The sequence below is a fragment of the Paroedura picta genome, chromosome 8 (genome assembly GCF_049243985.1).
Source record: "Paroedura picta isolate Pp20150507F chromosome 8, Ppicta_v3.0, whole genome shotgun sequence".
Taxonomy (NCBI): Eukaryota; Metazoa; Chordata; class Lepidosauria; order Squamata; family Gekkonidae; genus Paroedura; species Paroedura picta.
In genome coordinates, this window is record NC_135376.1 from 14,168,823 (window position 1) to 14,191,559 (window position 22,737).

Here is a 22,737-nt window from a genome sequence, read left to right on the forward strand (position 1 = left end):
AGGCTTCCTCGGGAGGTGGTGGGTTCTCCATCTTTGGAGATTTTTAAACAGAGGCTGGATGGCCATCTGACGGAGAGGCTGATTCTGTGAAGGCTCAAGAGGGTGGGAGGTTACAGTGGATGAGCAATTGGGATGTGAGTGTCCTGCATAGTGCAGGGGGTTGGACTAGATGACCCATGAGGTCCCTTCCAACTCTATGATTCTATGATTTGTTGAAACCTAAGAAGCGTAAGGTGTAACATTAGAACCAGGTTTATGACCCGTGTGGTTGTCCATGGCAGACTCTGCCATACATACAATGAACATCTGGGGATGGAGAATTCCCCCTGGAGAGGAAAGGGTTGCCAACCTATGGGGTGAGGGGCTGCCCAAGTTGCTTTGTGTAGCCATCCTGCTCGCCAAAGCTGTGCCCCTCGACTTTCCTTTTTTAAGATAGAGAGGGTCGCTCCAAAATGAATGCAGTCGCTTCTCGTTGGAACTCCCGGCCACTAGAAAGGACCCTAGAAAGGACTCCAAAGGCCAGCGGCGCTGTGCGAGGCGGCTTCCCCAAGACACCAGCTAGGAAGGGCTGCAACACACACACTCTCTTGCCCTTGCCCTGACCTCCCCACCCGGTTGCTGGCGGGCGGGCGGGCCGGAGCGGCTCGCTGAGATCGGGCGCGGGAGGCGGCGTGCAGCTGGCGCCCGGGGTCCCCCGACGGGCCGCCTTCAGGCTGCTTGGGGCGCCCATGTGGTCGCTGCCGCGGCTGCCGCTGAGCGGGTCACGTGTCGGCCGGAGGGAGGGAGGGAGGGAGGGAGGCGGCAGCAGGAGAGCGCGGAAGGATTGCGGCGCCGCAGCAGCCCTCCCTCCCAGCCGGCCTCTCCGCACCCCCTCCCCTCGCTCTCTCGCTCTCTCTCTCCCGGGAGGGAAGCCGCCGAGAGGCTGGGGCGGCAGGTGCAGCCACACTCCGCCGCCGCCGCCTCCAGCAGCTGCCTCCGCCGCTGGCGCAGCTGTCCGGAGCCGACCTCCGGCTTCCTCGGGGTAAGTGACTCCCCCGCGCTGCCTGCGGAGGGCCGGGGCGGAGGGCGGCGGAGCAGCGGCGCCTCCTTTGGGCGGGACTGCCGGAGTTCACCGCGTCCCGGGACAGGGCCAGTCGGAGCTGAGCCCAGAGTCCCCCCCTAGGGGACGGGTGCCGAGCCCGCCGCGCTCCTGCATCGCGGAAGGAGGATCGGGACCGAGGATAAGGCACCCAAGTCGGCGTCCAGCGCCAGCTTCCGGCCGTCCCGTTCTCGGGAGGGAGGGTCGGGGGTGGGGGGACTATAGGGGAGGGTCTCTTGGGAGCGGTTCTCGGGGTGTTGAGGGAGTTGGGCAGAACGCAAAGAGTGGCGAGGTGCACAGCACTTGGGAAGAGGCGACCGGCTGCCTCCCCCCCCCCCTTACCCCCAAACAAAATGTACCTCCGAGTTTCTCTCCCAAAGACAAGAGTGATGGTATTTTTTTTCTCCGAGGGTACAGCTTTTCCTGACTGTTCTAGTCCTATTTCGGCGATCCCCAAAGATGCCCTGCAAGGGAGGCAGACAGCCAGATCCCCCACAAGATTCCAGGGAGGGTGCTTGAAGTGGGGTGCCCACTTCCCAAGGGAGGGGAGGGAGAAGCACCTTTCGACATTTTCACAACCCCCCCCCTTGGGTGTTTATGGATTTGATTGAGGGGGCCCTTCCCTGGCGGGGACCCAAGGCAGCTTGTGGCCCTTTTCCTCCCCTCCAGTCTGTCCTCTCAACAGCCCTGTAAAGTAGGCTTTTTCAAATCAGAAGACCTTTATTGGCATAGTTGCCAATAATGGAGTATACACATGAAAATACAACGGGCATGACATAAAGTAGGTTAGACAGTGCTTGACCGGCCCAAGACCACCCAAGGAGCTTCCGTGGCCGAGTAGGGATTCGAACCCAGGTCTGCCGGATCCTAGTCTGACGCTTTAACCACTATTCTATATTGTCTCTTGATGGGAGCTCCTAAGCTGTGGTCGTCAAACTGCGGCCCTCCAGATGGCCATGGACTACAATTCCCATGAGCCCCTGCCAGCATCCGCTGGCAGGGGCTCATGGGAATTGTAGTCCATGGCCATCTGGAGGGCCGCAGTTTGACGACCCCTGTCCTAAGATGCTGTCTGCAGAGAGGGTGGGGTAGGAAGGTGAGGAAAGTACCGCCCTGCCTCTGAGAAATGGGGACCCACCTGAAACCATGATAAGATGACATATATTTAAGAGACTGGCCCCTTGTTTTCCATATGGGCCATCCCGTCCCCCGTCCCCTGCTGGAACAGGGGAGATGCTCAGTGGTTTCAAAGTGCCGACCCAGTTTCTTTGACAGTGAATGTGTGAAAGGAAAAAAATACTGCTACCTTTTCGCCTCTTCGTCTGGCCAGACCCTGCAGAGCCAGAGGCTGGTGTGTTTCAAACATGCTAGCCGGCTGCTCATGCTGCCCAGGGAGGCCCAGAGGGCATGGGGGATTTCAGACCGATGAGCTAAGGATTAATAGAAACCAGGAGCGAGAGATGGCAGAGAGCACAGATCGACACAGACCGAGCATGCTGACGTGGAGCATCTTCCGTGTGGCTCTAGCCTCCTCCCCACCCCAGCGGGGGAAGGATACTTCTTCGGAGCAGGTTATGAAACAACACGAGAAAGGGAAACGCCAGGCTTTCCGGAGCGGAGCAAAACAGTGATGCAGCAAACAGGAAAGGGAAGAAGGGACCAAAGGATGCATAACCCACCTGGTTTCTTTTCTTGAGGACAGGTAGTGAAAAAGACCTATCACAAGGGACTAGATTTGGTAGTGACTCTGGAATGGTCCAGTTGAGAAGCATAGTTTTAATAATAATAATAATTATTATTATTATTTATTTATTTATGTATTTATTTATTATAATTATTATATCATTATTATTAGATTTCCAAACCGCCTCTTTCACATAGGGCTCAAGGAGGTTTACAACATATTAAAATACATGCACATGTACTTTATTAATAATATATGTGCATTCTAAAAATGAATCACTAAAACCCTAAATAAAATCTACTGACAGTCGACTCTCAGAGGGTATGTGGGATGCATATTATCTCAGGGGCTACTTGATCAGGGCCCCCACCCTCCCTTGCAAACACACACACACTTCCTTCCCTTCCCCCCTCCCCTCTTACCTGTTGGTTTCCCAACCTCTTCAGTTCCTCCCCCCTCCCTCACTTGCAAACACACACACAGACATACAGAGAATCCTTTCCCTCTCTCCCCATTCCCCCCTTACCTGTTGGTTTCTCAACCTCCTCCTTAGTTCACCTTCTCCTCGGGCCTCCACCACTGGCCAAGGGTCCTGCTGGTTGCACAGGGGCTGGCTAGGCCCCCAGGGCCGGTGCAGCTGCTGGCTGGGCGCTCTACATATTCTGGTGCACTCTGTGTCTGGGACTACAGATGTCACATCCGTATTCCTATCCGTTTGAGGAGGCATGCCAGAATATGTGTCCCGCATCACAAACCTATTACCTACCTGGCAACTAATTTTAACTGTCAAGCTACCTAAAGCTTTCTTTCTCAGCTCATGTTCCCATTGGGTCTGCCTTTGTGTTGCACTGCAGCACTCATGAAAGACCCTTCTACTGAATCTTAAACTTTGATCCATCCAGATTAGCACTGTCTACTCATGTTGCCAACGGCTCTCCAAGGTCTTTCACTTTGCCTACAACCTAGTCCTTTAAACAGGAGATGTTGGGGATTGAACCTGTGACCTTCTGCAAGAAAAACAGTGCCACTGAGCCCTTTCCTGATAGGGCCCACTCTGTTTCTTGGCTGTAACTGCCTTCTCGCTCCTGGCCCTAAATTGGTTGTTATCTTGAAGAGCTCTTTGCAAAGCAGACATTCAACAAGCATTGTAGGAAGATGGTACAGCTCAGCAACAAAATGAATGAGACAGGAATTCCTGCATTCTGCACGGGGTTGGACTAGATGACCCTGGAGAACCCTTCCAACTCTATGATTCTAGGAGCCAGGAGGTGGCTCCTTCAAGCCTCAGTCACACAAAGGCCCTGAATCAGTCATAGGCAGGATGCTTTCTTCACAGCATAAGCCTCCATGGTCTAAACCAGCCTTTCTCAATCTGTTTACCATTGAGAAATCCCTGAAATATTCTTTGAGAAACCCCAGAAGTGGCATGATCATGCAGAATATGGTTGGGAAGCAGAGCTGTGGTTATGCCCACCCAGGACCCCTCCTCTTCCCACCCCCTCCAGGCCCATCATTGGCTATTTTGGGAGCAGAGGAGCAACATGATAAATGTTTAACAAATTTTAAAAATATATAAAAATGAATTAACTCCCACCCATTCAGGAAAGCCTTCCAGGTCCCTCAAGAAACCCCAGAGCTTCATGAAACCCTGGCTGAGAAAGCCTGGTCTAAACAAAAGGAACCCCTCCACAAAAGAATGCACCCCCACCCCCCCACCCCGGTGCCATCCTAAGCAGAGCCACACCCTTCTGCAATCCCTGACCACCATGGACTTGAAAGGGGACAACTACCTGGCAAGTAGTCTAACAGCAAGCCTCATACATTTTTGTGGACTAAAACAAGAGGCAATCTTATGCTGGGTTGAAGCTTTGTTATACTGTCAGGGGCCACTAAATCCCAGTTTCTTTTGGCTGCCACAGACTAACCGGGAGCAACGATTGCTCTGTGGACGGATGACTGTTTTCCATCCGTCCTGTCTCGGCATCTGCATTGGTTTCCCGACAAGTCTGCCTGTTAGGGAGCCTGCCTTGTGCTACGTGACGTTCCGCTGTGCACTTGTGGGTTTCTCTTCCCCCTGATGACTTAAGGCTTGATGTTGTGCGTCTTCTTTCGAGCAGGGAGGCTCTTTTTAATTTTCCCCGGCTTGCGCCTTTCCCCTGCACTCCGGCACTGAAGCCGTTCTAATCTCCCTTATTTATCTGCCCTGTAAATGTTCAGCAGCTGAGATGGAATGAAAGGGAGGCAGAAAAGAGATCTGTTCGGCATTTAGCGGGAGGAAGGAGGAAAAAATCCAAAGCTGGTTTGGCTTAGAGCCATTGGGGGATTGACATATGAGCGATAGGGTTGGGAGTGTCCTGCATAGTGCAGGGGGTTGGACTAGATGACCCATGAGGTCCCTTCCAACTCTATTATTCTATGATTCTAAGTCACTACCGATTCATTGCAGCCCCAGGCCTATGGGGTTTGCAAGGCAAGAAACGAGCAGAAGAAGTTTGCCGTTGCCTTCCTTTGCATAACAACCCCAGTATTCCTTGGTAGTTCCCCATCTTTAGCACTAACCATGGCCCACCCTGCTTAGTTCCCAAGCTTTCCCACACAGTTCCGCAGGGCCTGCAAGATGGAGCGCTTCCACCATGCCTTTGGTTGGGACCAATGACTTAATAACATCTATGGCCCTCCCCTACAAAACTGCCTCCAGGGAGAGAGATCTGATTGGGAGATTTACAGGCAGTAAATAACGTGGAGGCTGCTATGACTTAAATGCGGCTAAATTGATTACTTGTGTTTTTATTATTTTTTCACTTTGGGAATGCTGTTATGTAGGTTTTAATCTGTTGCTTTTTAATTGTATGTAAACTACCCTGAGCTTTTATGGGAGGGTGGTATAGAAATTTAAGCAATAATAATGTTATTGTGTGTGTGTGTGTGTGTGTGTGTGTGTGTGCGTGCGTGTGCGTGCGTGCGCGCGCGTGTGTGCATGTGTGTGATTATTATTTGAATTAATTCAAAAGAAATTATGTCTAAACATCTGGAAGAAGTTCCTGACAGAGCTGTTTCTCAGTGGGACAGGCTTCCTCAGGAGGGGGTGGGTTCTCCGTTTTAAACAGAGGCTGGAGAGCCATCTGATGGAGAGGCTGATTCTGTGAAGGCTCAAGGGGGTGGCAGATTACAGTGGATGAGCGATAGGGTTGAGAGTGTCTTGCATTGTGTGTGTGTGGGGGGGTTGGACTAGATGACCCAGGAGGTCCCTTCCAACTCTTGTTATTCTATGATTCTATAATTCTAATATTAGCCTATTCAGAGCTACTGAGGCTGCTATCAACAATATTAAAGGTATTGAGAGTTGAATGTTTTCGGTGGGAGATGAGTATAGGCTGGAAACCAGAACTGTCAGCACTTCCAGAACTGGGGCAAAGTGAAATGACGTACTATTCTGTCTCAGGACTTTAAAAGGAAGCCGTTCACACTCAAAAATAAGCAGATTGGGAAAATATAGTCAATTGCACATGAAATTTCATGGAGCTAAATGTTTTGCCTTGCAGAATCCAATCTCCTAAATCATATGTTTTCCTCATTCTGTAGAAGCCAAATGGGAAACAAATGTTCCCTGTGCCATTAATTCTCAAATGGCGTGTACAAAATGGTACACATTTGAGTTCTGTTCTTTTGAACCCCAAATTACTAACTCCTAGTTCTGTAGTCACTTTCAGGAATGCCGATGAGAGTCCCCAAATTACTCACATAGTGCTCTTTCAATCTGTTTAAAACTCATCCCATTCAGCTATCCTGATTATACCTCAGAATTTGAGTGCAATGGCACCTTTAAGACCAGCAAAGATTTATTCAAGGCGTGAGCTTTCGTGTGCATGCACACGAAAGCTCGCACCTCGAATAAATCTTTGTTGGTCTTAAAGGTGCCATTGCACTTAAATTTTGTTGTGCTACTTCAGACCAACATGGCTGCCCACCTGAATCTTGATTATACCTTTAATGCATGATGAAGGATGGTGAGGAAATATCAATTTGTCTTGGGATCTCCTATCTAGCAACCTTTCTAATGCTTAGAAGTTGGGTATACCAGGAGAAACTAGCCTCTCGTGGCTCAGGGTGGTAAGGCAGCTGACATGCTGTCTGAAGCTCTGACCATGAGGCTCGGAGTTTGATCCCAGCAGCCGGCTCCAGGTTGACTCAGCCTTCCATCCTTCCGAGGTCGGTAAAATGAGTACCCAGCTTGCTGGGGGGTAAACGGTAATGACTGGGGAAGGCACTGGCAAACCACCCCGTATTGAGTCTGCCATGAAAACGCTAGAGGGCGTCACCCCAAGGGTCAGACATGACTCGGTGCTTGCATAGGGGATACCTTTACCTTTATACCAGGAAAAAGAAATCTGATCTGCCCCTCAGCCAGTATAATTCAGGAACACCCTCTTCAAGGCTTCAGGGAGGGGCTGTGGTTTAGAAGCAAAGCAACCTGTCAGCATGGAGAAGGTCCCAGTTTCAGTTATCAGGATCTCCAGTTAAAAGAGATGGCAGCAGGGGATGTAAAAGACCTCTGCATGGGATGCTGGAGGTTGGCTGCCTGTCCAAATAGCCAGTACTCTCCTTGAGGGACCAGTGGTCGGATTCAACGTAAGGCAATTGCATGTGCTCAACGTCCCAAGATCATCAGCTCACTTCTTTCTGACCTGCTTCCCACTTCCTCATTGACAGTAGCTGTGCTTTGTTGTTTGTACAAATGAAAGACTCAGAATGATTTTTTAAAACCCTTATTTAATTATAGGCAAGTTCAAAGGCAGGTGTGGTGTCTGCAGGTGTGTACGTTCCTTGAGACAGGAGCTGTCTTGTTTTGCTTTTGTTAAATGAGAGAGAGAGAAAGAAACACTGGTATAAAATAAGCATGGAGGGGTGGCTTGAGAGGGCAGCCGACTCTAGAATGACTTTAGGAGGAAGGCACTGTCCGTGGTGCTGAATCTTCTGCACCGGCCGGTAAAACTGAATGTAAATCCGGAATAGTATGTCCAATACCGATTAGCGTTTCTCAGTCATTGTGGCTGCATGAGCCAGTAGCCATATACATCACACACGTGCGCTACACATGTTCCTCCCAATACTTGTAATTGCTATTTGGTCTGGAAGTGGCAAAGCATGTATTCTGTACGATAAGCCATGGTTGCTTTCCAGTGTTTTTCCTGCCTTCGCCATTTCGAATGAAAGAACCTGCTCTGCAACATTCACTTCTCAGTTGTGTTATGAAACAAGGAAAAGCTCAGCAATTAAGAGGGCACCACTGCTATTCGCAGCCACTTGTCAATAGACACCCAGGCTGCTTTCTGTGACATTAGACACACATGCGCGCACACGTGTGTGTGTGTGTGTGTGTGTGTGTGTGTGTGTGTGTCCCTGTCATGGTTTTTAAAATGCAACTCTCATTATATTTAAATAGCACTCAACACCTGCTCAATGATCATTTAGGATATATATTTATAATGTGCCTTCAGCTGACGGAGCAGCCAAGTCGCCTGAAAAATGAAGCCAATCTGGCAAAATCCATGCAACTATCAAATCTATTTCAATTCATTAATTAAAAAAGAAACCCAACCAGCTTTATGCCTCTTCAAATAAACTCATTTGTATTCTTGTCATCTTGCATGAAAAGGGGAGGGGATGTGGCTTAGAGGCAGAGGCTCTGCCTAGCATGCGGGAGGTCCCAGTTTACTCCCTGGCATCACCAGGTAAAAGGACTAGGTAGCGGGTGAGATAGAAAGTCCTAGAACATGGAAAACCTTGAAAGTTTACAGTGGAAGGGGGGAACTTAATGGAAAAAGGGCAAACAGCAAGGTAACATCAGAGATCAGAGTATCTCAGGACATGGTTGGAAGACAGGTGGTGTAGCAATCATGCGGTCAGTAGGAAGCTACGAGGGCCAGTCGTACTTGACAAAGTACCTTCAGTCTGATGTGTTCTGGGATTTCCTTTTAGACTGGGACTGTGGTACACAGGAAGAGGGGGTTTAAGCCTTATTTTGGTGCCATTTGTCTGATCTGAAATTGCCTCAGCCAACTGCTTGTTTGCTCCACTGGGGAACTATGGGTGTAACCCATAAATGTAAGTTTCATCAGTTGGGCAAATAGCAACTCCTTTGGGCGATTTCATGTTGGGAAAGCTGTGGGGGGAAGGTTTAAGCCACTTTGCTCATGTCCCATGTTTCCAAATTGTGCAGCTGAGAATTCAGTTATGGAACACCCATCACATTTCTGATGTTCTTGTGGCGTCTACAAGAACTTTGTGATATGAGAATCAGGCCTCCAGTTTGGGTCAAGGCGTACACGAGAAGCCTCCCAAGAATCCTGTGACTGTGAAAAATTTTTTCCTGATATCTTGCCAGTATCATTCTACATGTAGTTTAAACCCTTTACTGCTGGTCCTATCCTCTGCTGCCAACAAGAACCACACCCTGCCCTCCTCCAAGTGACAACTTTCCAATTACTTAGAACTTTTCAAATACTTACAATACTTTCAAATGCTTCTCATTGATTGCCCTCTCTGTTAATGCATGTTTTAATGGTTTTTAAATTGTTTTTTGCTTGTGTTGTATAAGTGCATTTTTATGTCGTCCCTCTGGCCAGCAATCTGGCTGATAACACCTGTCAAAACAATGGTATCTTCTGGGTTACTCCGAGCTTTTTCTATGGGTTCTGCAATGTTCCTTTGTAGTGTATGGCCGGAGTAAGGTGTTTACTAGAATTGTATGATGGCGGGTCCATGGGTTAGTTATTGTGCAACAGCCATTCCCTTTGAAGCTTAATTTAATTTATTTCAATGCACAGCCTTGTATGCCAGGCTCCCTGGGAGGCCGCATCAATATTTACAGCCTTGCATTAAAGAGGAGAGCGGGAGAGATCTCCGTTCTCAGAGGACTGGCAGTCTAAGCCCTGCTTCCACAATTACTTCCCCCTGGCACAGTGCATAAGCCCTGGGTCTTAAATGCATGTTAGCTTTGCACTCGACAGAGCTTAGGTGGGTGTGGGTGAGGAGCGAGTGTGAAAATTGTCACGGCTGAAACATTCCAAAAGCAGTCCGTCTCTGGGTGCAGCCTGGAGTTGTCTGTCACGTAGAGTCATATGGCCAGGAGAGTGGAGATGACTGCCTAATCCTTTTATTGGTGGGGGCATCAAATACAGCTGACCTGTGGTGACCCCACAGGGTTTTCAAGGCGAGAGGTGTTCAGAGGTTGTAGCTTCCAAAATTGAACAAGATCAAGCTAGCTTGGGCTAGCTAAGTCCAATCCACTGCTCGACCAGAAAAGCTGAGCACCTACCTTTCCGTCTTCCAAGAACCAGGCCAAACAATCCAGACTGTAAGCAGCAGGCAAATCTACGCCAAAGATACGGTCAGGCCAATCACAATGGACGACTCATCAAATGACCCCATCACTTTCTACAGGGTAGTTTGATTGGGCCTTTCCATGGCTAAGCCTCTCAGCTGCCAAAACAGGCCCTTCTTGCCATGATGTTAAACTGAGCACTGTTGGGCAGGTGTCCATCTCTGTTAGGAATGCCAGGCCCCTGCTGGGCCTGAGGGAACCCCTGCTTTGGTCTTGCTCCCCTTACTTTAGAGGTTTCAAAAAGCAGGAGGAAATCCCTCCTCAAACAGCTGCTTTTGCAGTGATCCTCACCCTCCAGGACGTCTCCCCCCCCCATACTTACTGAGAACAGGAAGAATGTCTCGATATGCTGGTGTCACCCAGAAGTGACATTGGCATGCCTGAGTCACCAAGGGTGATCTTCTGGATTTGGGGCAATTCTCTATGGTTTGAGGCTGATTTTCTTTTTACCTGAGTGTTCCCAGAAGCCAGAGCATCACCCCTGACATCACCTGTTGCTTCCAGGTGATGTCAGTGCCCCGGACACTCTTCTAGGTTTGGGTAAGTGGGGGGGGGAAGCTCCTGGAGAAGCAGCCCCCGAAAGCACAGTGACTCCTGGCAACCCTAAACTCTGTGCAAAAGAAGAAGTAACTCCAGATGCCTCTGCCTCATGCTGGAAGTTTCTGGAGCATCCCACGATTGAAGAGTAGTGACCAAGGAATTGGTACTGGGACAAAGCATGGAAAGAGGCCAGACTGGGGTTAGATTTGATCCACAGAGTGAAATTGAACCCCTGCTGTTATAAGGGAAAGACTTTCTAGTAAGTAAGGTGGCTGAAATTGAACCCACTTTATGAGTTTTCATACTAACTTACTGTGAAGGTTCAAGGAGGTGGCAGCTTACAGTGGATGAGCAATAGGGATGTGAGTGTCTTGCATAGTGCAGGGGGTTGGACTAGATGACCCAGGAGGTCCCTTCCAACTCTATGATTCTGTGATTCTATGATTCTAGGTGGCCACCATGGCAGGGCAGAAGTCACCAAATGTGCAGAGAAGGTAGGAAAGAGATGGAGCCAAGGGAGCCATAGCCATCAACACGTTCCATATTTGGGGGGGCAAAGGCTAAGCAGACCCTGTCGGTCTTCCATCTGAAGGCAGGACACAGAGCAGAGTAGCAGGTTTCAAATCTGGGGCAGGCCCCTATCCTTGGGGGCTGGTCCTCAGCCATTTAAAGACTGAACACCAGCATTTGGAACTGAGAAATAGACTGGAAGCCAGTGAAACTGATACAACAATGGCTGTATAGCTTTTTTTTTTTTACAAGCCCTGCTGCTTTTTATAACAATGAAATGTTTCTAGACATTTTTTGCAAGCATCCTTACGTTGAGGACAATGTTGTAGTGGTCTTATCAGGACGCAGCCCATTAAGAACACAAGAAGTGCTCGGCTGTATCCATCCAGCTAGTCCAGCTTCCTGTTTCGGGCATCAGTTGAGCAGTTGTCCTGGAGGACTAACAAACAGGGCATCGAGGCCAAGGCCTTCCACTGGTGTTTCTTCCTAGCACTTGGATTAAAAAATCTTGTTGCCTCTGAATATGGAGGGTCCCTTTCAGCATCATGGCCACTAGCCACTCCCCCATGAATCTGTCTAAGGCCTATTATGTACGGAGTGGAAGGTCTGCATTTGGAGTGGAATGGTGGTGGCTAAAATCACAATTATGCACGCTGCAGGTGGCAACCAGGCGCAGAGTCAACGTATGCCACCGAAAAAGCCGTGTTCGCGAGATGCGGAAGAAAGTGGAGCTTCCCGGGACCAGGGTGCAACCAGAAGTGGTTCCGAATTAGCCGCGTGCATAATCGGATACTCTGGGTTTTGCCGCCATTGCGTTCCATCCCGTGCGTAAGCGGTTTGCTTCGCTTCTTCCTCCTCCGCGTTTTCCATGCCGCGGTTTCAGCGGCCGTGCATAATAGGCCAATGTGCCTTTTAAAACCATCCGTGCTCCTGGGTCATCACTGCATCTCCCAACAGGGAATCCCACACTTTAGTTACTCATTGGTTAAAGAGGTGTTTCCTTTCATCTGGATCCCGAACAGGATGTCTAGCCCAATCTCTTGCATCCACCTATGGTTGGATTTATCAACCAGGGTTTCATGAAGCCCGGGGGTTTCTTCATGGCCCTGGAATGGTGGAGATTAATTAATTGTTTAATTTTTTAAAAATTTGTTAAGCATTTATGGGCGATATGACCATCTATGGTCATGTCAACCCACCCACCCCTCCCAAAATGGCTAATGGTGGGCCTGGAGGGGCTGGGAAGGGGAGGGCACCCAAGTGGGCATGTACACAGCTTTGCTTCCCAACTACATTCTGCACAATTGCACCCCTTCTTGGGTTTCTTAAAGCCTGAAGAATATTTCAGGGGTTTCTTTACGGTAAAAAAAAAAGATGAGAAAGGCTGACCTATTTCTTTGAATCTCTTGTCAGCTTGGACTGTAGGGATCAGATGGCTAAACAGTTAGACACACGCACACAACCTATTACATTAGCATCCCAGGGAAAAGGCCAAGCTCAACCTTCAATTATGTTTGCACAGGCCGAGAGCGTGTGCTCCCGTCAGCGGCTTGAAGTGGCACAGGTGAGTGATGGATGGTTTGGCCAAGTCATTCGATTCTGCTCCGAGTAATTGCTTGAGGAGCGACTGCAACAAACATCAGGGTTCCATAAACGGTCACTAATTCCTTAAGAGCAAGGCACAACCGAGCTGTGGAATTTAACAGCTAGCCGGCTTGCTTCCGCAGGGCAGTCTTCCGTAGAAATGCTCTGGCCTGTAATTTCCCTTGTGGCTTGCAGAGGGGTCCTTTGGCGGGTGGGCTGCATGCTTCTTGGCTCCTAATGCCAAATGAGATCCTCACTAGCCCTGGCCTGCCCCTTCCTTTTTGTCCCACAATGTCTCTGGAGTAGAGTATCGCTGCAGGATGATTCTCCTTTGTTCCTCTTTCAATAAAACTGTCCTGCTGAAACTCAGGTGTTTATAGAAAATAAAAACAGCAAGGGGAGAGCTTTGCCGGAAGGACTCCAAGCAGTTCCTGTGTCTCCCTGTTTCCCCGACTCCTTTTGTTTCATTGTATCTATAATTGACGGTGCTCCACAATACTATAAATTAAATCCATGCTGCAGGCTGGCCTGAGAAACAGGATTTCATGGGCTCACAAGGTTGTGGGGATTTGTTAACCTTCATTTACATCTGTAAAATTAAAGGACTGCGCTGGGTTCCCCCCCACCCTTTGCAGGAATGTGGGGGGCTATTGCATAAGCAAGATGGAGGGACTAAAGTATCGGTGCATGGGGGTGTTGATGGACAGCACAATAGCATGAAAATCTTTGCATGGGCTACAGGAAGCTGGGGAAACTGCAATAACGGCGATCCAGGCGAAATATCGGCAGGGGATATAGATTTCTCTGCTAAACCTGAAAACATGCAATTAATATCCTGTTGTAGGAATTAGGCACTGAATAGCGTGTTTAATGCATGCATGAAAACATGGAGGCGGGAAAGGGGTGGCTCAGAGGCCAACGGGGAGAGGAGGCCATTCTTCTGGTCTTTCTTCAGATTGCGCCGCTCAACTTGAAAACATGCCACTAATCTCCTGCTGTAGGAATTAGGCATTTACTAGGGAGCTTTGTGTCAAGTGGTCCCTCTTCCTTCCTTCCCCGGGAGCACCCTGGTCTCCAGAAAAAGGCATGGATCCCTATCCCAGCCCATGAGGTAGAAGGCCTGAGTGCATGCGAAATATTTCAGCATCTCTCCTCCAATTAATGGGTCTCAGGGGCAGAGGAAAACCTTTATCTTGGATAGCTCAGGAGAATCCAATCTCTTCACCTCTCAGAAGCCGAACAGATTCAGCCCTAGTTATTACTTGGAAGGCCAATAAGGAATAGAAGAAGAAGAGTTTTTTCTTATATGCTGCTTTTCTCTCCCCAAAGGAGTCTCAAAGGAGCCACCTGCCTCCCTAGCAAACATTCACCTTCCTTTCCCTCTCCCCACAACAGACACCCTGTGAGGGAGGGGAGGCTGAGAAAGTCCTGATATTACTGCTTGGTCAGAACAGCTTTATCAGCCCAAGGTCACCCAGCTGGTTGCATGTGGGGGAGTGCAGAATTGAACCCAGCATGCCAGATTAGAAGTCCGCACTCCTAACCACTACACCAAACTGGCTGTGACATGGAGGTAGACAATGGCAAGCCACCTCTGTTAGTCTCTTGCCTTGAAAAACCCATGGGGGCACCATCAGTCAGCTGTTATTTGATGCCACTTTCGACCACCTGTTTACAAATTGCAGCGAACAGACATATAATCCGCATACATTGTACACTTTGTTTTTCTTGGTGCATGTGTTGAACACCTCTCGTGTTACCTTGAAGTGGTGCACAGCTAAATGGGTGACTGCAACCAAACATTTATTCAGGTCCCGGTCCCTGGTTTCATTTGTCAAGGGAGAGTGTATTGGTTCTTTCTTACAGACTGGTACATGCAAGTTGCATGAGTGTTCACCGTAACAGGAGAGCGGAGCTGCTGCCAGTGAACATAGAGAGAATGTAGTTGTGGTGTAAATCAATGGGTGTAAAGCAAGTTCATACCTTCATGGTTTCCCCCATATTCAGTTCCCTTCCCATACCAGCCGATTGGAATATGGACCAATATCTTAGTTTTCAATTCATTTCAGTGTTGTTGTTTTTTAAAGCATTTGTCTCTCTCTTACTGTTAAGACATCTGTTTGTATTCTTTAAGGTAAAGGTATCCCCTGTGCAAGCACTGAGTCATGTCTGACTCTTGGGGTGACATCCTCCAGCGTGGCCCAAGGCTCCGTGGCAACAGTTCTATGCCGTCATCCTCTACATGCTCTCCTCATGGGCTCAACAATGGCCACGTCCCTGAAGTCTTTTTTAAACTCAGGACCAATCACTGCGGGAAGAGGGTTGGTGGCTGGAGGAAAGCATCCTTGAGCCCTTGTTGCCCCATGACCCACTCCGTCAGCCTTCCAGCCACTGCTGCCCCCCCCCCCAAAAAATGACAGACGTCTCTTGTCTTTTACGACTCCAGGAGAATTAGCTTGCTTCACTTGCAATCCTCCTTTCTCACTGTTACCCAGAACACAATTTAAGAAAACGATGCAATCAGGATCGCTAATTTGGAAAGCAAGGCAATGAGAACTGTATAATCCACACCGTGAAGAGTGCAGGGGAAATTGCCTAAACATTTCACAAGCATTAAAATAACCCGTTTCCTTCCAGAACAATTTGATTTTAGATAGGAGAGTTGGGAGCTCTCTTAAATCGCCTCAGGCATTGGATTTCACCCAAACAGGCACTGCAACAGAGAATTTGTGGGCAGGGGAGGGCTTGATTCTGAAAGGACAAGTGACGCGGAAGAAAGCAGTTAAATATTCTCCCTACCACACAAACTGCTGTTCCTTTACGGACTCTGGAAGAAGAAGAGTTGGTTGTATACCCCGCTTTTCACTGGCTGAGGGAGTCTCAAAGTGGCTTACAATCACCTTCCCTTTCCTCTCCCCACAACAGACACCCTGTGAGGTGGGTGAGGCTGAGAGAGCCTGATATTACTGAAGAAGAAGTAGAGTTGGTTCTTATATGCCACTTTTCTCTACCCGAAGGAGGCTCAAAGTGGCTTACAAACACCTTCCCTTTCCTCTCCCAACAACAGACACCCTGTGAGGTGGCTGAGGCTGAGAGAGCCCGGATATTTCTGCTCGGTTAGAACAGCTCTATCAGGGCTGTGACTAGCCCAAGGTCACCCAGCTGGCTGCATGTGGAGGAGTGGGGAATCACACCTGGCTCGGCAGATTAGAAACTGCCTTAATTTCCCTATTGGCAGACAGCAGAAGGGGATGGGGTAGGGGGGATCCCAGTGAACATAAGGAGCAAGCCACTAGCCTGTCTGTTTTTCTCCACAGTGTGATTCCTTCTTGCAAGAATGTGGCCGCTGAGGGAGGGGGGACTTTTAGGAGCAAGAGCCCTTTACTGTGTCTTAGCACAGCGACCATCTGCTTCAACCAGACGAGAGTCATCTGTCAGTCTCCCGTGTGACCGAAAGAGCCCTGAGTCTCTGATGCTGCTTCTCTCTCTCTCTCTCTTTTCAATTCACCCCCTTAAGTGCTGCCATCCCATTTATCAGAGGGACTGACTTCCAGAATTCTGTTGACTGCCTAGAAGAGAAAGCGAAGGAGGGGAGATGCTCATAGTAGAAAAGAGCCTTCTGTAGGATTTCTGTTTGCATGCAGGATTGTCATGGGACGTGGAGAGCAAAACCCTGCCCTTTTAAAAGAGGCTTGAGGTCTCTGAGTGGACAGTGGAGGCTTTTCCTGGCAGGGGGGTTTATAGAATCGCCTGGTAAAAAACACCCCAGTAAGCCTTTGCGTTAATTGGACATGGACCGTGTAATAGAGCCTCATTTCATCAGGTGTGAGAAGCTAAGAAGGGTTGGTACTTGGGTGGGAGTCAGGAAGACTCGGCAGTGGGAAACCACCAGGAGGCAAGGGTTGCAATAGAGAGTGGGTTTTTATACTCCGCTTTTCCCTGCCTGTAGGAGTCTCAACGCGGCTTACAATCGCCTTCCCTTTCCTCTCCCCACAACAGATAACTGTAAGGTAGGTGAGGCTGAGAGAGCTCTGTGAGAACAGCTCTATCAGGGCTGTGACAAGCCCAAGGTCACCCAGCTGGCTGCATGTAGAGAAGTAGGGAATCAAACCCGGCTCACCATATGACAAGCTGTCAAATCTGAACTACAACACTATGCTGGCTTTCTCTGTGGTGTTTTTTCACACCCTCCAGAGGGTTGTTTCACCCCCTCCAAATATGCAGGAATTTTCCAACCCAGAGCTGGCAACTCTCGATCAGACCCGTCCAGCCATTTATATAATGTCAGGAAGACGTGGTTGGAACTGCAGCCATGACAAGAGACTTGAAGAGCCCTGAAAGATGAATAATGCAGAAACCGCTTCCCTAACGAAAGATGATTTGGTGCCTGTAAACAACTCACTCGATATCTCCGCGATATGATTGCTGTTTTAGCTAATTTCCCCTAATGAAGAACGGTGTTGCAGTACAAACAGCGCCTGCTAATAATAAGCACGACGGCGGTGCACCTGTAGGCGGAAGACTTTTGATGAACGGCAGCGCGGATGGAGGAGCCAATGAGGATCCCTCCGATAACGGCCCTCTCGTCTTTCGGGGGGCGAAGGAGTGGGCTGGCGATGACAGCTGGAGCTCTGGGACTTTGTACCAAGAAAGAGGGATGTGGAGCATGAATACAAATGTGCTGAGTTCCTCACAGGCCCTTGGGGGGTGGGCAGCACTTTCCCCAAGAGCCTTTGCTCTATAGCAGGGGTAGTCAACCTGTGGTCCTCCAGATGTCCATGGACTACAATTCCCATGAGCCCCTGCCAGCGTTTGCTGGCAGGGGCTCATGGGAATTGTAGTCCATGGACATCTGGAGGACCACAGGTTGACTACCCCTGCTCTATAGGCATCCCAACTTTTGCTCCCACGTTTAGTTGGTTTACAATGACTGCGTTTGTCAATTGAGATCCTCTTTGAAGGCTCTGGTCTGGCTAAGGGGGATTGTCCCCAGATGGGACCTGGGGATCCCCTGGTTTTACAGCTCATCTGCAGGCGACAGAGATCCGTTCCCCTAGAGAAAATGGCTGCTTTGGAGAACAGACTCTATAGTATTATATTTCACTGAGGTCTACCCCACCCCAAAGCCCACCTACTCCCAGCTCCACCCCCAAAGTCTCCAGATATTTCTAGCCCTAAGCTGGCAACCCTAGATCTGGCTGGTCCTACCAGGAATGCAGTCAGGGTTTGGCACCGTAGGGCCTAGATATGCACCTCAACAAGGGCCCACTATTGATCTCTGAGGCCCCTCAATACAGCTGCTCCTCCTTTTTGCTGTGGCAAAATCTCTGTGCTTTCTTCCCTATCTGAGTGCTCGTAAATCTGCTGCCCTGGATCTTGGGCAAGTGCAAACACAAGAGGGGATACCATAAATATGGCATTGGGGATGTGACTGCTGTGAATTCCCTCTCTTGCTCACGTTTTTGGGCAAGTGGAAATTTATATATATAGAAGCCTTTATTGGCGTAACAATAAGAGGCAAGTACAGCCAAGCAGAGTAAAATGATAATAGAATAAAATAAGCTAACATTAGAGACTAAAATACAGTAAAATCAGCTGATTAAAACATCTTAATTCTAGCTCGATAAACAGCCATTAAAAATTCAGCTACACACAATGTGGTCTCTGCAAAGTGGACATTTTAAGTGGCACCCAGCCCTGTCTCTCCTATACTTTGTGCTGGAAAAACAACAAAAGCAACCGCCACAAAATGCTTTGGCACCTTAAAAGCGAATTTGTCTTTCTCAGTGGTAGGACTGTGGCTTTCGCCCCAACAGACCGATATAGTTACTCTTCTGAAATTATTAGGGCCAAATAAAGCAACCTCCTAAATTGGGTACTGCATTTGGAGGCAGAAAACCAAAATTCATCTGCTGCTATTCTTTCTTTTTTAATGAAGTCCCTCACCCAAGTATTTGTGGCATATGCTAAGTTTTCTGCTAATTAAGCAGCGGGGATGAAAAATTAATCATTTGCCGCCTGGGGGAGCCGTTATGTGCCTTGGAAGTTTTCTATGGGCTTGACAATGAGATGCTTCAAAGGTGGGAGAGACAGACGCCTTTAATTATAAAGCACTCAGCCGGAACCCATCCAGATGTTTAAATGGCATTTCCAAAACAAAATTTGAGTCCAGTGGCACAATTTAGACTAACAAAGTTTTATTCAAGATATAAGCTTTCGTGTGCAAGCACGGTGTGGAGTGAAGCTGGGACATCAATCTTTTACTTTAGGAGGAAGAAATCTCTTATTTATAGCCTGTTTCTTCTTAGGGATGCTAGGTCCCTGCTGCTCACTGACAGGGGATTTGGGACAGGGCTGCCAAATCCAGGTTGGGAAACTCCTGGTGGTTTGGAGCTTGGAGCTTGCGAAGGACTTGATGGTGGAAAATGGAATCAAGTCAAAGCTGTCCTATGGTGACCCCACGGGGAAAGGATTCCCAACCAGGGGTCTGTGAACCACTGGGGTCCGTGCTTTTCCCCTCCTATTTTAATGGGCTCAGCCTCAAGCTAGGGAGCCAGCTGCTTCCATTGCTTCCCTTCCCCCCTCAAGCACGAGTGAGTACCCTTGTGGTTTCTGCACCCGGAAGGGGCGGAGCCTGCACGTCTACTGCCGCATCCTGTCTTTCCCTCTCCCCAGTCCTCCTTGAGCCTGCCTGTTAACACTGGCAGTGATGCCAGTTCCAGTGACATGTCACTTCCGGGAGGCGTGGCCAGGTGACATCACTTCCGGGGCTCCTTGAAGCCTGGAAATTATTTCAGGGGCTCCTCCATGGTCAAAAGGTTGGGAAAGGTTGCCATAGAGTTTCCAATTCCAGAGATGTCCAGAGGCAGTTTGCCATTGCCTGACTCTCTGTAGCTCCTCTGGACTTCTTTGGTGGTCTCCCATCCAGGTACCATCCAGGGCTATTTTAACGTCTGGGATCCAACAAGATCAGGGTACAGAGATTTAGGAATGGGATGTGTGTACAGAGCTCATTGGTGAGAAAAAAATCTTGCAGGCTACTCTAGTCTGTAACCAATGACATTTCTAAAAGCCCCATAATAATCCCAGAGTGAGTTCTGAGTTCTTTTCAGGTTGCAATCGCTTGGGGCAAATACCTGCAGAAAGTCTTGATTTCAGTCAATCAAAACAATCGCGTAAGCTAGATTGTTTTAATCATTGTATATGTTAAAGGCACTGAGATGAAGGAGACACTTTATGGAAATGAAGGGAAGGCTGTTTTTTTTCTGTGGGTGGTTAGAAAGATATTGTTTCCCGCTCCCCGCTCCCTTAAATGTCAGGGTTTCTCTTTACAAGGCAAACTTCCTTTGTGGAAGAGAACACCAGACTCTTGTTATTTTTCTTGTAGCCGATTAAGGTCCAAAAATACAGTGAAAGCAGACTTTGCAAAGGTGCGATAACAAAAGGAGAAAGCACCGGGTCTGGATTAAGTGCCCAGAAAACAAACACAGAAAAAAATATAAATGCATTTCTAATCAGGCCATATTGTCTAACTGACCAGCGGCCCCATTCTTTTACAAATATGAGTCGGTTATCGTCGGAGTCCTTGTTTGGGGCAAGGGAGGGATTGAGTCCATTTTATGAGTCCTGAAAATAATGCCTCCAAGATGGGGCTGCCAGCTGGGAGTCATATAATCATGGAGTTGGAAGGGGCCTCAAGGCTCATCTAGTTGAACGCCCTGCAGGATGCAGGAAATTCACAACTACTACCTGCGCACCCACAGTGATCCCAATTCCATTTCCAGATGAGTCCCCCCCCAAAAAAAAAACACACCAGAATTCCTGGCCAGTCTGGCCTGGAAGAAATTGGTTGCCCAATTCCAATTGGCATTTCTCTGGGCATGCGAGAAAGAGCCAAGCACTGACACAATCCCTTCTTCCCACCCACTCACAATCTGCCTAAATTCACAGAATTAGCCTCTCTGTCAGATGGCTATCTAGTCCCAGCTTTAAAACTTCCAAAGAAGGAGAACTCTCCATCTCCTGAGGAAGCCTGTTCCACTGAGGAACCACTCTAGCTGTCAGGAACTTCTTCCGGATGTTTAGCCAAAAAGTCTATTGAATTAATTTCATACAGTTGGTTCTGGTCTGATCCTCTGGGGCAATAGAAAACAACTCCAACATGCTATGCACTATGTGAATCAATAGACTGATGTGTTCTGGCCTTCATAGGGCCTTCTTCAGAGGTCTGGTTTTAACACCCACCAGTTCTGGTGTAGTGGTTAGGAGTGCGGACTTCTAACCTGGCATGCCAGGTTTGATTCTGCGCTCCCCCACATGCAACCAGCTGAGTGACCTTGGGCTCGCCACGGCACTGATAAAACTGTTCTGACCGGGCAGTGATATCAGTGCTCTCTCAGCCTCACCTACCCCACAGGGTGTCTGTTGTGGGGAGAGGAATGGGAAGGCGACTGTAAGCCGCTTTGAGCCTCCTTCGGGTAGAGAAAAGCGGCATATAAGAACCAACTCTTCTTCTTCTTCTTCTTCTTCTTCTTAACCCATATAAAATATGTACAGCAGCCAATAAAACCTCCAAAGTTAGAGCTGTAAAGTATCAGAGTCGCTTAATTAAAGACGATGTTTCATTTTCAGTCATTAGCTCTCTTCCAAAGGCTGCCCAAAATTTTCAGTGTCTGTTGTGGGAAGAGGAAGGGGAGACAATTATAAGCCGTTTTGAGACTCCTTTGGGTAGTAAAAAGCGGGGCACAAAACAACAACTCTTCTTCTAATATTCAGACTGCTCACAAAACTAGATGGAAACTAATGTAAATGTAAGATCTTTCTGAAACCGAGTAAGATATTAATCTTGGTGCTCTCTCATTCTCTTTCCAGTCACGCCGTCATTTTCCTCTTCATTACAGGAGCGTACGAGAAGGCTCCGACCCCCGCCCCTCAAAGGCTTGCAAAAGCTTTACTTCACACCCACAAGGATGAAGCTTCAATCCGCCAGGTTCCTCCTTTGAGGCTCCTCTGCTGAAGCGAATGCCGTTACGCACCGTCCCTGGACCCCACTGAAGTCTTCTGCCAGCCTTTATTTCAGTCCCCTGACGCCACCATGAGCGGCATCCTGTCGTACTTGGACCCTCGGCGGATCCAGTGGGGGGCCACGTGGTATGCCGTGCATTCTAGAATCCTCCGCACGAAACCCGTGGAGTCCATGTTGGAAGGGACAGGCGCGACCACGTCTCATGGGACCAAACTGGCCCAGGTACTCACGACTGTGGATCTGGTTTCCCTGGGTGTCGGAAGCTGTGTCGGCACTGGGATGTACGTGGTCTCTGGCCTGGTGGCCAAGGAGATGGCGGGCCCTGGAGTCATTGTTTCCTTCATCATTGCAGCTGTAGCCTCCATTTTGTCTGGTGAGTCCTCTCCAAAATGTATTGCTGTGTTTACCGTTTATCGCCTGTAAGAAAATTATAATGGATTCCCTGCATCGTCTGAGGTGGCGGCTTCGTTTCTGCTTCATGAACACCTGCTCTTATGCCTCATTTCATTAGCCTTAGGGTTGCCAACCCCCAGAATACTCAAACCAGGGCTGATTCGAGGACTTTACTGACGTATCCTAGCCGAATCACACATCCCATCGGTTTAATCCAGCCGAATCCGAGCAGCCTGAATCGATTCGGGCTCGATTCAGCTGACAGAAAAAGACTCCGCTAAACTCTTTGCCAGGGTCTATGTCTCCCCTGCAGACCTCATTAACGCTGGGGACGGCCCATTTTCTGCTGGGGTCTGCTGGGGAGAAAGACAGGCCAAACAGACCTCCTCCCCAGGACATAGCTCCACCTAGGTCCATTTTAATGCCTCGCCCCGAAAAAACTCAACTGGTCTTCAGTTCAGCGATAGCAAATAGATGCAGCTTTTATTTGCAGTATTAGCTGCTGAAAGGCAGCTTTTATTTGCAGAGACTTCTATTGA

At 48.8% G+C, this 22,737-nt stretch overlaps 1 protein-coding gene across 2 annotated transcripts in view; it reads left to right on the forward strand.

Annotated features, from left to right (window-relative positions):
- Window positions 1–787: 787 nt before the first annotated feature.
- SLC7A14 (solute carrier family 7 member 14) overlaps window positions 788–22,737 on the forward strand; it is a 59,923-nt gene continuing 37,973 nt past the window's right edge. The window contains exons 1-2 of one of the 2 annotated variants that reach the window (XM_077348419.1): window positions 788–1,021; window positions 21,652–22,178. In XM_077348419.1, the coding sequence (XP_077204534.1) occupies window positions 21,875–22,178 (304 nt within the window). In that variant the 5' untranslated portion in view covers window positions 788–1,021; window positions 21,652–21,874. The remainder of the gene's footprint in view (window positions 1,022–21,651; window positions 22,179–22,737) is intronic. The other variant, XM_077348420.1, reaches the window with a different exon arrangement.